General features: G+C 41.5%; 1 protein-coding gene across 1 annotated transcript in view; it reads right to left on the bottom strand.

The window, feature by feature from the left end:
- Window positions 1-15,510, bottom strand: part of cacna1bb (calcium channel, voltage-dependent, N type, alpha 1B subunit, b) — a gene marked incomplete at both ends in the record, with an annotated part of 140,032 nt that overhangs the window by 53,074 nt on the left and 71,448 nt on the right. Inside the window, 10 exons of the mRNA XM_079178483.1 lie at window positions 435-476; window positions 1,640-1,702; window positions 4,201-4,307; window positions 4,515-4,582; window positions 5,182-5,299; window positions 5,595-5,667; window positions 12,205-12,336; window positions 12,896-13,008; window positions 13,096-13,208; window positions 13,318-13,539. Of these exons, the coding sequence (XP_079034609.1) occupies window positions 435-476; window positions 1,640-1,702; window positions 4,201-4,307; window positions 4,515-4,582; window positions 5,182-5,299; window positions 5,595-5,667; window positions 12,205-12,336; window positions 12,896-13,008; window positions 13,096-13,208; window positions 13,318-13,539 (1,051 nt within the window). The remainder of the gene's footprint in view (window positions 1-434; window positions 477-1,639; window positions 1,703-4,200; window positions 4,308-4,514; window positions 4,583-5,181; window positions 5,300-5,594; window positions 5,668-12,204; window positions 12,337-12,895; window positions 13,009-13,095; window positions 13,209-13,317; window positions 13,540-15,510) is intronic.

Genomic DNA, 15,510 nt, shown 5'->3' on the forward strand with positions numbered 1-15,510 from the left:
TGGGATTTCTTTTGTTTCAAGCCAGAAGAAATGTTGCCATTGTACGTTTCTGCAAACCACAGGATACGTTGAATGTGGGCGTTTCATAAATACATTTCATATCAACCTTGTATAAACCGACAATGACACATGGTTAACGTTGTGAAACAATAGGTTTGGTTTAGGTTGGTTAAGGTAAAAAAAAAGAAAGTCCTGGTTTGTGTTAAAATAATAACGTGACAACGTACAATGACATTTTTTCCCGGCAACTGTGCAGTTTCTTTGGACATGGGTATTTCTAAAGATGTGAAACGAGTCAAAAACACCATCAAACATTTTTTTTGATGTGTCCATCTATCATATATGCAGGCATTGCATACTGTTTCTGCGCAGTATGATTTATTTACATGGGGCTTTATGGGTTAGTTAAGTTTGTTCCATCTGGTCACCTGTACCTCAAGAATCGTCGGCTGGGGGAGGAGTAGACAGAATAACTCCTAAAAGACAGGCAGAAGACACAGAGGACACAGGACAGGTATCCACAGACAGGTGAGCTGCAGACATACAGGTAGCGCTTAAATGTTCACAGAAAAGAAAGTGAAGGATTGTAACACTGAGGGGGATGGGGGTGTTATCTAGTGAGCTATATTAAGAAAGCACATGCACACAAAGGGCAGTGACAAAGAAATTACAGCCACTCCTAGTAATACACGTGTGTTATCTCAAACAGGTGAGGTGCTACGTAAGCGTGTCTGGCCTTCCATCTGCACTCTAAATCGATTGAAAGAGCAGATCGCCGGGCAGGAGAGCAAACTTTGGCCTGGGCTCTCATATAGTCTTTTAAAGTGATGTCCTGGGGGTCCTCGATAACAAACAGACTGTAAACGTCAAACTGCCTGCGGTGATGGCAACATTCATGGAAATTAAACATTTATACACAAATGATTCACATCAGAGAGCACAGAGCGGAAGATGGCTGGTTAAGACCAGAGCGTGTTTATGTATCAGCGACACCCGATTGACACCCAGACCGGACTCACAGCTTTTCTGCTCTGTGAGGTACGTGATGGCTGTTTGTTTTCACCAGAATCATAAATACATTTCACTTTACAAGCAATGAAGACATTTAGTTTTATGAAGGTCCAGAGGAGAAAAGAGAGGACAAAGGTAAGAGAGAAAACAAGGAGGGAAGAAGAAAGGAGAGAAGAGTGGAAGGGAGGAAGACAGGGCAGGAGAGGCAACAGTATAAGAAAAGAGAGGAAAGGAAACAAGGAGGGGGTAAAGAAAGGACACAAGGAAAGAGGAGGGGAGAGGAGAAAAGAGTGGAGGCAAGGAGGAAATAGAAGACAAGGAGATGAAAAGAAGAGGATAAAGGGAAAATGGGAAAAGTGTGGATGATAACAAGAAATTAGAGGAGACCAGAACAGAGTCAAAAGAGATGGGATTTGAGGAGGAAAGAGAAGATGAGGAGAATAAAACAAGTAAAGGAGGAGGACAAAAGAGGAGAGGTAAGAAGAGGATGATGCAAGGAGAGGAAATGAGAAGAAACAATAAGAAGAGAGAAGAAGAAAGCAACTAAGGAAAGGAGAGGGGAGTAAAGGACAGGATACGAGGAGAGAAAACGAGGAGGAGAATATTGTAACAGAGAGTGATAACTCACGGTGACTGAATGCTGCTGATGGACGACCTGCGAGAGAGTGCATCTCGATTTTGCTTTACAAAACTGTACATGCAGAACAAAAAACAAAAGAAAAATGAGACACAAGTCTGAAGGGGACAGGCGGACTGTCAGTGTGTCCACATGTCCCCTCCTGTCTTACAGTACAGGACTAAACTGTGCAACATGTCAATAACACAACAGCAACAAAAGCGTGTTCGTCAGCAGAGACATTTCTATAATGACACAAAACTGAAACTGAAAACTGTTCAGGAGTTTCATTCCAAAACAAGAAAAGCAGAAGTTACTGATTGAAATGATCTTTAAATAGTAAACCTGTAAGAGTTTAACAAATATTTAGATTGAAAAATCTTTTTTTATTCGTGATTTATTTTCTTTTTTTAATAAAAAAAAGGTTGTAGTAATTTTGTAATGAAACCCTGTGTTTCTATGAACAGCACACATAATGAACATACAATAACGGCAGTTGTCACTGTTCAATGTACAAATCAAAGTATGCATAGGAACACATAATAACAATAATGACAGTGAAAAAGAGAAAGACAGTAATTAACAGAGCTGGAATGTGTTGCACCAGCTTCCTGCATCCTTCACTGAGTTTCAGAGTCCTTCCTAAGTTCTCAGTGACTTCTAGCTAGTTTCAAAATAGTTATTTACTAAATCAGGTTGCACCATTAAAACGTACGAAATGTCTTAGTTAGTAAAAGCTTTAGGATTTTTTTTCTTCAAAAATTACATTTTAAGAGGCAAAACAATATATATCTATATTTCTATTTCTATCTGCATGCATGCTGAAGTAAGTCGACTTAAGATTAGAAAGGCTGTGTGGAAAATGTCAACGCCTGTCAGCTTCTGCTCGTTACATGCGTCGTGTCTTTTTAAAATAAACTTCTGTGTTCACAGGAAACATACATTTCACTTTTCTAAAGTCTGCAAAGATAGGTTTACTTAGTATTTAGTTTTACCTCCTCAACAGAGTCAGGTTAGGAAAAGAACATGGTTTGGGTTAAAATAGTAAGTTTGTTAGTAACTGGCGATAGTAAAGTCCGGAAGTTATGTAACAACAACAACTAAGGTAAAATAAGTCAACGTTGACTTGATTTCACACGGGACACGTTCAGTGGTCTCCTGGTTGAAAGTCCTGAGTTTGTTTGACCCGACCATCCTCCTCTCTGACCCACCCTTGACGACTTGCTATTTATACTACTTCATTTGCGCCTACTGTCTAATAATGAGGTGGATGGGTTTACATTGGAGTTAGTTGAAAAACCTGGTGCGTCCCATACAGACAGTAACGGGTCCTACCTCAGTATGTCGGTATTAAACGCAGAGGGCCACTGACACCAGGTTGAAAATGTATTCTAACTGACATTATTTAGCATACTAACGTCATTGGCATAGAGTTTTGTTATTTGAGGCATTATTTATGTTAAATGAGATCTACATTATTAATAAACATCATTCATCAAGTTTTAGTACAGATATGTTGTATTCCATATTACCTCTTTTATTCTTTACATTGAACGGGTCACATATTAGCAAGCTAACGTTAACATTAGCCTTGTTAGTTGGTTCAGTTAGCTACACAACAGCTTCACCTGGCACTAAGTGGGTGACTTCGTCATGTTGAAGCGACACTTCGTAAACACATAAGTTAGAAATAGGCTGCGTCTGAACTTATGAACAGCTGGTGCAACCGGCTCCTGATCAGTCTGACCTATTTCTTACTGAAGAGGACGGCAATTAAGGAGCGAGTGTGAATCAAAGATAATCGCTTCATTATCTGAATAGAGGGCTGTGCGAAACTGCACGTCACACAGAGGGGCTGCACATAATTATACAACACACAATCAAATCTATATGGTGTGTGCACAATGCACAGACACTGTGCATTATCTGTTTCTTCCCCACATTAACGGAACAGATGGGTGTCAGAGGAAGGCATATTTTAACCTCCAGCATTACATATTGAGCCGATGAATCACTGATGAAAACGCTCCGTTTTACCACCAGTCTCCCTGTCGACAGACTCATAATTTTAGTGATCATCTAGGCTCTAAAAATAGTGTGAATTTGAAGGCGCAATTTCTTTCCTCGTTGACACAAGTCCCCGCACCTGTCAATCACAGGCCTGTGGTGGAGAGAGGGCGGGCCAAACGTTTTTGCATGACAGGAGCTCCTGTATTTGGGTATATGAAGACAACCCTGTCATTTTCATATTAGAGATAGAAGGGAACTTCTGACAGTTAAGATGATGGTTTAGTTCCATCTTGTTCATAGGACTTTATTTCTGCCATATTTCTGTCAGTTTAACATTAGAATACTTGAATAAAACGTTGCTACTAAAGACGGCAAAAACATTTAAAGATGTCAATTTTGTTTACATTCCACTTGTTCTATGTACTTATGTAAAGCCTGACCATGATGTTTTTACAGAGACATTTCAGAATGAGAGGGACAACACACAGAGACAACGGGACATCTATGTCCAGTGTGGGGTGGACAGAGCTGCTGTCGGGGGAGAGAGATGCTCAGAAACTTACGCAGTGATCGAGATGTTGGCTGCAGATATTGGACTGACTTCTTTCACTTCCAAAGCTTTCTGCAGGGCAAGCTTCTTATTGGCTGCCTTCTCCTGCTCCTCTTCATCCTTTAGCCAGTGAAAGCAAAGACATCAAATTGTGTTTGAATGAACGACGCATTACACGTCGATGCCCTGTGCAGATGCAGGGCTTTTCTCAGGTGCTGGTTTGACATGTTTCACTGAGAAGTAGAACGCAGAACTGCAACATTTATTTGGCTCTGTGTTATTAATGTGTATTAAAATACAACATTCAGACAGTCTGACCCAGCCTACCTTAGTCAGCTCCTGTGCATTAGCGAGGTTATCGACAGCGATAGCCAAGAAGACATTCAGGAGGGTGTCTGAATAACAACAGGACTCAGGAGAAAGTACAGATGTACAGTTTACATCCTCTGATGGATTCTGCAAGGTGTTTCTGTTCCTACTGTTTGAACTAGGAGTACAAAGTTTTAGTAACTTTCTTAACTTGGTAAATAAATCTGATTTTAATGAACCTTGGACCTTTCCTCCTGTGCTTCTCTCAAGAAAAAGGGGCTCAGCTCCACAACTGATGAACAAAACTGCCAGTATGTTGTTTCAATACTGTTTGTAAATGAGGTGTAATGATCACTGCAGCCTCTAGTGAGGTTTTAAACTTTCAGGATGTGTCCCATAAAGCATTCAAACCACATTACTAATTCTACCCACGTTTCAAACATCTGAGGTATAAATATTAAAAGTTCTAAAATTAAGTTAAAAAGAATTGCTAGATTTTGAGGATGATGATGACGATGGACACCATTTCCCCTCAATGCAAAGCAGAAAAAGAAATGGAGGAACGGATCACACCTGGAACAAAATGCACATCGTCTTTCCACCTAAAACCTTTTCCATGTTTTGGCCCTGCTCCTTCTGACTCAGACACACTGCAGATTTAGTTACGAGCTGTCGAAGAGGATACAGTTTCCAAAGAGCGTGAGTACGATGAAGTAGACGGAGGAGAACATGCCTCGGCGAACGCCCCCTTGAGACTCGATCCCGTGGTACATCACGGCGTTCCAGTCCTCGCCAGTCAGAATCTGAGGAAGACAAGAGAGTCAGAACGAGGGTTGTAAAGCCCCGTGCAAATCTTTGTTGAATTAAATTACTTTACCGAGTGAAGGGTTATGAGCGCAGACTAATTGAAGGATTATCAGTGAGCTCATTAAGGGACAGAAGGTACACAGACCAGTCATTCCCTCTAATTAAAATTACTGGTAACGATCTTTCTTTTCCCATAAAGCCAATATTCTCTCATTTATTCAGACGGTATGAAGTACTCCTTCTGTGTGTGTTTGTGTATGTGTGTGTGTGTGTGTGTGGGGGGGGTCTTACCTGGAACACAGTGAGGATGGCTGCTGGGAAGGTATCAAAGTTTGTTGTTGGCGTCTCATCTTCAAAGTTAAACCTAAAAGAATTAGAATCGGAACATCATTACAAAACTCAAAATAATCAAACTAGCAACAGTCAGATCTCAATGGCATCTGCCTGCAGTTCAGCAGAAGCTACATTGTTTAATTTTTAAATAAAGAATATCGAGAAACCACTTGGATAAATAACGTTAGGAGCCTGTTGCTGTCCAAGCATCCTGTTTCTGCTCATGAGAAGATGAGAAGCGTGACACGGCACCAAAACAAACACAGTCACAGTGTGAGAGGAAGCTGCACCGTTTCTTATTTCTTCTTTATCACCTTGTCTGTGACACTTTTATTGTCGATCCACAAGGTCCCAGAGGTTTATATAATCTGGCTAAACTGTTGTGTTGTGTTGTACAACCTGTCCCATCATCTAACCGCTGGTGAATATACGACTTGTTGTTCCCAGAACTCAGCAGATAACTTTTGATCAAAACTGATAGAAATGATGACAAACAAACCCACAGAAATAAGACCTAAGTAGTAACAACCTGTAATTATTCTTTAACCACCAAAACCTCAACCGAATGCTACGTTTTTCCCTAAACCCAAATCTTAACCATAAAACCCTAAAAAGGTATTGAATGAATGAAATGAGAACCAGACAAAATGTCTGAAACTCACATCAGCCCTCACAAAGACAGAAGTGCAACGCAAACATAGGAGTATGTTATTTCTCAGATTCCTTCACAGCTTTAGGGAGAGACTAGTGTATTCAAAGATGAAGGGAGATGTCTCGTATCGATAATGGATGAGACAGAAGGGGAGGTGAAGAGACATGCAACCGCAGGAAACACCAGTCACCAGGGAGCCACAGCTCCAACTTTCAAGTCCAAAACCCACTGCCTCTGTAACTCAGGGCTGCACCATGTGACACGTGTCACATGGTGCAAAAACGAGGAACAGACCAACAGGGTTAACCATCTAATACCAACCAAATATAGAGAATCTGGAGTGATGCCCAGATTGACAAAGTTACTCTTCTTTTAAGTTCCTCACCTGTAGAAGATTTCTGTTCAGATTTCAAGGTCTTTTTAAAGACTATATTCATGATTCTAGGAATGTTGTAGGTCCGGGTATTTGAGTTCCTCAGTGTCCGCTGTGACTGATCATGAGGGTAGTTGTTGATGAAGGGGTACTACTGAGTTCATCCGGCTCATGCTGTCGGTCAGACAAGGTACGTCAAATGATTGGGAACCATAGTTTTAGATCATAAAATGAGCACAGACGGTCCGTGTTTTAAGGGAGAACTCATTGTGGCTGATGTTAAATCAAACCATCTGGCCATCAGTAATGGACTACCACAGGGGTCCTCTTTGGCTCACCACTATTACATTATGTAATATATAACATTATTCCTCCTAATCAGTACATTAAAGTCATTTTTTGTGCTGGTGATATAATTTTTTTGAATGCCACTGAGCCTACACTTGTTTTAAATGCAGATAAGACCGAGTACATGGTATCTCTACATCCACCTGTGTCTTTCACTATCCTGTCATTAGGAATTTAAATTGTACCCACATCATCTTGCCGACTCATATAAATACTTTTTTTGCAGACAATGAAAGGCTGTCTGCCTCTTCTAAAAACCTTTTGTTAAGTCAAGGTTGAAGTCTGTTCTTGACGATAGAGCCCAGCATCACCGTGCCATGACATCTTGCATTCTCTAATCCAAAGTTACTAAAGAAGGTTGATTAAAACACTGTTCTGTGAGCTTTTGTACTTCAGCTATTTCACAATAGAGGAAACTTTCTAGTGCAAATGCCAGACAGGCACAGAAATAAAGAATACGACGGTACATGCACCTTTGCTGGAAAATAGAGCTCACTGAATCCCTCTGAAGGACAGACAGGAGTGCTGTTTACATGCTTTAGTGTTAGACGATGTCAAACATGGTCATTTCATTCCTTCTTGAATATCTTTTGATGCTAAGGTGTATGAGAGTAGTTTTAAATAACACAGCTGACACAACACAACACGATTAAGGAATATTCATGCCAGTGCTTATTAAGTAACGTTCCATTGAATGTTTGCAACATATGGGATCAAACGTTGACATCTTTAATTGAAATGTCATTGTTATCTCTGCTGTATGGAATGCATGACATGTTTCAAACTATGAACAGCCATATAATTCAAATATCACGAGATGCGTCAAATAAAGCAAAAAGGAGCAAGACGGGAGAAAAACACACGGAGGAAGCAGAAGGGCCTGTAAAAAATGAGGAGAGGAAGTGGAGCACGTTGTTACCACAACGAACGTCTGCACAAATGACAGCAGGTTTCTCCTTCTCAGAGCAGATCCTGTAATATGTGTACGTACATTTGTGTGTGTGTGTGTGTGTGTGTGTGTGTGTGTATACTGTATGCATGTGTACTTGATCCCGACTGATCCTGGATTTTGGAGGCGGGTACTTATATTGATTTTTGAGAATGACTCATGTTTAGAGTCGTAACAAAAACATATAGTGATGAAAGTAAGTCTGAATAAAGATATTTCACAGCTGAATGACAATAACCAATAAGTGTTATCATCAAAGATAAATGTTAGAGTAAAAATAAATAACAGGAAACAGTGATTTGAATGACAACAACCACACAAATGAAATAGTGTTCTAATAAAGTTTACTCAAGAACATTTTAAGGCAAATCAACAGCCGATAAAACATTTAGTGCTTCTCTGCAACTGTTTCTTTTTTTCCATTTGTGCTGACACCAGTATGCAAAAAAGTATATGGCCACACACATTAATGTGTACTTTTGGTGTAGGTCTGATTTTCATGGTTTAGGCCTCTTAGTTCCAGTTCAGGAAAACTCAATGCTTCAACATACAATGATGTGTTTCTGTGTTTCCAACTTTGTGGCAAGAGCTTGTGTAGAGCTGTTTCTCGTTTCAACATGACAATGCTCCCGCGCACAAAGATGAGTCCATAAAGAACTGGTTTTCCCAGTTTGACACCTCAACCCTATCCAACACCTTTGAGGATGAACTGACACTGAGCCTGGGCCTCATGCTTTTGTATGTATCCACATACTTTAAGCCATGTGATGAACCAGTGGAAGTCCAATAATATCAACCACTGCGTATCGGCCTGGCTCTAATGGGTACTGTACATGCATGAGGGAGATGAGGGCGGGAGGGAAGAGAGGGAGGAGAAGGGGGAGGGGCTTTTAATCCAATCAGCCATTTTCTCCCTTGGTGTGTCATCATATTTTCTCTCCCCATGCTTCTCTTCTTACATTTGTCTCTCTCTGTCCTATTACTGCTTCGTCCATCACCCGGACCCTTTCTACTGTAAGCCATTGCTCATCTCTTCATCACTTTCTCCATTTCACATAAGCCTCTGCCTCTCCCCTCCTTTCCTGCTCTCTACCAATTTCCTCCCCTCCCCTCTCCCTCCCTCCCTCCATCCTCTCCTCCTTCCTTGAGGATTAGCGGCCCCGGTGCGGGGAGTGACGGTGGTTTGCTGCTGCGCCTTGTGTGCGCCGACCTCTGTTTACTCTGATAATAGGGATTGGGAGCGTGCTGCTCGGCTTCCGCACGACATCCACCGGGACTTCATTAAATCAATTCTGAAAAACAAGAATCATGTGAGGCCAAACTCCCCTCCAGCCCGTGCCCTAGCCCTTTCCATATCCAATCCCTCAAACGATAGCAGCAGGTTTACAGTGTGTGGGTGAGAACACACAGGCATGTGCAAGTGGTTTGGAGATAACGGCTGAATGATATCGATATAAAAATAACCGGCATACTGCTGAGCATCGGGAATGTCACATGAATCAAGACACACGTGACACCCTGCTGCTTTAAGAGAAGTCCAGAAATAAAACTGGCTTTTACTATATAAGGAAGGTCTGAATACAAAGAGGCAACCCCCTGTATACAGTTATTGTTGTTACTATGACCCCAAATTTCCCGAAATATGTTTGCGTTATTTTCAATAAACTGTGGTAATATTTTCAAATAATGTAAGAATCTGAAATTCATACAATATCTATACGTCATATCACATACCTGTGAAATTAGCTAGCCAGAAAGCTAACGACACAGGCAACGTGACTTTTTGAAATCTGTATTCAGTTTATTCGGTAACAGTAGCGCTTCCTACCATGACGTGTTGCCAACAAGCTCCATAAACCATATGATCAGTTTTAGGAATAACTGGTTGATTAAATAATAACTTTAAAAATGATCAATTTTAAGAAACTTGGCACGTGTGATACAAGCGCTGCCTTATAAGACAAGTTGGATATTTGTTTGTGAGACCGGTTTTTACTCGACTTTGAATTGTAAAAGTGGTTCTGAATTTCATCATTTGTATGAGCGATTTGAAGTGATTGACATCCTTACAGTTTGACCAATTGGGATGGAATAATTTAAACAATTGAAAGAGTCAGGAAAATTATGGGAATTGGTTGGATTAGCTTTATATCATTGCAAGATTACACTTTCCTGGACGGACTGATTATTTTCATTTTAGATTAATCTCGCTACTTTTTCTGATTAAATGCTACGTTTTTTAAATGTCATGAGGCAGGTAAACTACCTGGCATTCAGAGCAAAACCTTTTTTTGTTTGAAGTGATAGTCAAAGTCCAACCAAGAGGTTGCACTGAGCCTGCACACTAAGGAATGAGCTGAAAATATATAAATGCCATCTCTACTGTTTCTGACAAAGTTAATCAACAAAGACGGTCTGCACCTTTAAAACTGAAAGCTACAAAGCAGCAACCAGGAAAAATAAATCATTATTCTATTACAGTAAATCCTGAACGCTTCCTTTGAGCTTATCACTTTGTTTTCTCCAACCAGTCGGCGATGTCCTGTGAGGCTCAGCAGGGACATGGACCCCTGCCTCAATCTGTTTATCTTTCAATTCTCACAGTTTTACCAGGAGATTACGCTTGGTGCTTTGAGAGCAGGAACATCATCTCTGTGCCAAAAATAAAGCCGGAATATTAGAAAGCATCTCTGCTCATCCTTAACGAGCCAATTCATCTTCTATTTAGAGTTAAAGGCCTATTTTTCATTACATTATCTGCCTGAGTGTTATTTAGTTTTGATCAAATTACATTTTCTGAAACAAAAACTGACATTATCAGCAAGCACAAGAATAGAGCTCAAGATTCTTGGCTCAAGAACAGACACCCTATGTATATTTTTAGACTTTAAGGTGAAAATGTAGACCGTGCTCTCGGTCTGATGTGTTCGGCTTGCTGGAAGCACCGTGTGGACGTCAGACTCATCTCACACTTGTCCATCACCGGAGAATAACGCCATGCTAATGGTGGAGCAGGCGGATGTGAGGCTCTGCGCCATGGCAACAGCCTGCTGCTTCACAGACACCCAAGTATTGTGATGTGACGTTTGTGAGACATGACTTCATGTGAAAGTGGCATTTAATCTGAGCGTGTACACTACCTGCCACAGCGGTGACAACATGTAACAACACACACTGGTGACTGCACACGTAAACCACCCGAGTGCAACGCTTTCAGTAAAAGCTTATTCCGTTAAATAAGTGCTGATTCTGACCTTTGAACGGCTTCGTGTGTAGAAACACATCACCTCAGAATCTCTCGTGTACATCACATCATGTGAAGGTAAAAGTCAACATTCGAACTTTCGGTGCGTTCACCAAGCATGGGTGCCCAGCCTCCACCAAAACAACAAGGCAAAACCATTCAAAATGTGTTTTTGTATTGTCATGAAGAAATATCAAAGCCAATCACTGGCAGACAAACCTTCCTTAGAAAAGATTAAGAATCCTTCCATCTCATGTTGATCTCAGATTTGCTTTAATTTGCCAGATTCACCGCATTTTGCAGTACGCAAGCCAGCAAGCTTTTCAGGCTATTCAGACCCTCATTCCTCTGCACAGCGGATATATGAGCAAGAGGGTCAAAGTTCAAGGAGCAATTCTATAATTAAGTAGTTTCTCCCACTTGAATGCAACAGTTGGTACTTTGTAAGGGCAGCTGCAGTATGTACTAAAAGTAAAAAGAGAAAGTAAGCGATTTGGAAAGCAGTGATGGTCTACTACAAGTCTCTATCAAGCTGCACCATGGGAAGTGTAGGATCCACAGCCACTCTTTCACAGGGCTTTGACACACCAATAAGCTGTAAATTGAAGAACTACATAGATGTATGAAAACTGTTGTGTTGCCAGGAGATAGGAAGTGTGTGTGTGTGTGTGTGTATCAGTTGAGTAAGACAGGGTAAGACGCCAGGCCTTCGATTAACTGCAGCCAGCCCAGAATCATGAGGTGTTCCTGCCATTAGAAGACATGGAGCTCCTGCTGAGAGTGATATCAAAGGGCCACAGTCAGTGCTGCTGCTCTGCCAGCTACCTGCTGTGTCCTCGCGTCTGTCAACATCGCCACGCCGGGGCCGGGGATCACACACCGGGAGGAGGGTCAGGTGAAGAGACGGATAGAGGAGAAGAGGAGAGGATGTGTGTGTGTGTGTCTGTGTTCAGTAGGGGGATAAAAGGAGGAGAAAAGAGAGGTCAGAGAGAGATTACTCACTGTCCTCCGAAGAGCTGCATGCCCAGCAGAGCAAAGACCACGATGAAGAGGAAGAGGAGGAAGAGCAAGCTGATGATGGACTTCATGGAATTGAGGAGGGACACCACGAGGTTCCTCAACGAGTTCCAATATCTGACAGAAAGACACACAGAGAGAGAGAACCCTTTTTTGTTTTTGTTTTGAAAGAACAAACAGATTCAGACAAAGACAGAAACAACCAAAACAGAGGAGGAAGGAGAGGAACGAATGACAATATGAGCTGTAGGTGGCATAGAACAAACCAATGCGTCAGGGTCTATAGCTGCCAGTTACAGTGAATCAAAGGATTAAAGTTAATCAAATGAAATAAAAGGATTGCCATCAAACTCTAACAGGATTTTCAGTTCGAAGAGAAAAGAATGCAGATTTGAGCCATGAGAAAAGAAAAAAAAATCTTCAAAATGAAAGGGTTTCAAGAGAAGCATTCATACACAGCGCTTAAAAGAATACGTTGCGATGTTCGTGATGTAGTCGAATATGTGTTTGTTCACTCAGGACTGTGTCTTCTGAACTAAAAGCATTGAATTTGGTTTTACACTGTGAGCATGTGCTGTTAGGTAATTAAAGCCACACTCCACCAATTTTACACATTGATTTTAGACAGGTTCAGCTAATTGTCCGTAGTTTCACGTGTGTTGAGAATTGAACTCACTTGGTGACTTTGAATATCCTGAGCAGACGCAGAGCTCTCAGCACACTGATTCCAAACGATGCCCCTGGTTTAATCATGTCCCAGATCACCTCAAAAATACTTCCCACAATCACCTAGAGAGGAGAGCATAAACGATCACCTGTTGCAATACGCATCCAAACAGAACGAGCACTGCCAGTTAAAGTCCACAGCTAACTTACCCCAAAATCAAAGCAGTTAAAGGAGGAGTGGAAATAATTCCTCGCTCCGAGGCCGTACATCTTCAAGGACATCTCAGTCAGAAACAAACCCAGGAAGACAAACTCGGCTGCGTCTGTTTTGAAGATGGACATGGTAACAACACAAAGAGAAACCGGTTTTATAGGCAATCAACATCAATAACCGTGAACTGGTACGAGTGCGTATTTCTATGTATGACCTACAGAGGGCCGTTGTGAGCCAATCGGGCTGGTCATAGTGGACTATGGCCACACAGAGAGTGTTGAGGCCCACCAGGCACAGAACGATCCAGTAGAAGCTCTGAGCTTTCACCATGCGGCGGATGAAGAAGCGGGTCCTTTTCTCCTTACGTCGGAAGTAGGAGGAGCTGTCCATCTTACCGCTGCTCTTCATGCTGGCCCGACCAAACGGAGAGCCAGGGGGAGCTGAAAATGATGATGAAGAGGTGAGAGAGGAAAACGTGCGCAGCGGTTTAATTTTTGTCCATGCTTCACAGTTTTCACGTTTCTATATATACTGTATATCTGTATATATTTGAACTTAACACCAGGTTTAAAAGCAGTGTGATTCTAGAAAGATCCTAGTGTGTTGGGCCTCATACCACACCCAACAGTGATGTCATGGTGTACTGCCCACACAGGCATGTACACTTGTACATCAATGCAGCAAGATGAGAAGTAATCCCACTAAAAACAAGATGTTCAGCCGCTCTTACAAGAAGTTGGATACCCCGCTCATGTCTGTACCATAAATGTGATGAGACGGTTAGCTTAGCTTAGCATAAAGACTTGAAGCAGATGTAAACAACTGCCCTGGTTCCTTGCAAAGGAAAGAAAGAAATTTCCTTCCCTTTCAGTTGCTATTTCAGCTTCCTTACATGTATGTGTTCATGCTGTTTTGTCCCATCTCCCCCTGCCGATGCTGTATTCCTCCTAATAATGTTGTCTCTAGGCTGTTCCAGACTCTTTTTCTGCCATCGTTCCCAAGCTTCACCAGGACTACACTGGTTATCGAAATTGCAAACATTTGTTGGCAACACAAACGCGTGCTTGTGTGCAGAGTTTACTCTGTCACAGGAAATGAGAGCTCAAGGACACTCAAGTTTTAGAAGACAGAATTGTGACAGTGTGGTAGGGTAGGCATCCATTCTACTTCACATCTGAAAGAGGTTTTTGGCCAAAACTTAAACTGATAAATGTAGCAATAGCTACCCAAAGGACAGAAAGAAAAGCGCAAAATCACATTTTTTCTTGCAGCCGCTCATTAAAAATATGCACCTAATACCTTTGTGCCCCGGGACTGCAGGCATCATGTGTGAAATGGGAGACGAAATTTGACTGTGCAGTGCATCTATTCCCTTGGCACTTAATTTTACGGAAAACAGACATGAGATGAGATATGAAAAAAAGTAGCGAAGGCAACAAAATGGTTCCAATTACCATGCTTGTGCTCATTTCCAACCAACAGAAAAGCAATTACATATTGTCTTTGTGAGGAACCATGAAATCCATTCCTATTAAGAATGTCTTGTTCATGCAAACCAATGTAGCAGGAGGGTCAGAGTGGCGGACATTTTTACGTTAAACCATTGACCATTGTAGCGAGTTAACGTCCATATAAACTAAATCAACTCTTGCAAGTCGCAGACACGGTGAGGTTTTGGCGTAACTACTAAAACAAGCAGTGGAGCAGTAACGTTACGAAGCGTAGAGAGACTCGTAGAAAATCCATCACATCTCATAACTTAATGCTCCATCCACACACTCTTGTCACAGAGTAGGAAAGCACATTGCTATCCCAAGATGAGAATTAAGCACTGTGGAATTAGCAAGCTTGTTAGCTAACTAGCTGGCAGCAGGCTAATTAGCTAACTTGTTAATTCCGCCATGCTTTAATGCTACACTGGTTACAGAAAATGAGGCGTTGGTAGACAGCGCTGGGTCTAAGCGTCTCTCTCCCTCGCTCCCCACAAGCTACTTAGATGGCCATCCGTCTCCGGAGCTGCGTACGCTCTCTTTAAAGCCCAAATTACGTATGTTGTAACCATAACAGTAGAAAACTGTCAGATGTCCATTCCAATCCTATTATATTTCTATGGTCTTATTCTAATAAGCTGCAGGTGATTCCCTTGCTATTTTAATGTAACAGTCTAATTAGAAAAGTTAATTATACTTCTTCTCCCTCGAGGGGATATGCTGCTACAGCAGCAATGGACTCCAGATCCAGATAAAGCTGAAGCTGCTTCTGTAATGCACATTTTTAAGTTTGTGTGAGATATCTAACAACTTCTTCTATACTATAGAGGTGGCATGACATACTAATCTGATAAATGGAGACCAGAGAGTCAGTGGACATGGTTTTGTTCATTAGAGGAGACAGGCCTTTATGGTAGCTTT

This window comes from Pholis gunnellus (assembly GCF_910591455.1).
Source record: "Pholis gunnellus genome assembly, chromosome: 18".
NCBI lineage: Eukaryota > Metazoa > Chordata > Actinopteri > Perciformes > Pholidae > Pholis > Pholis gunnellus.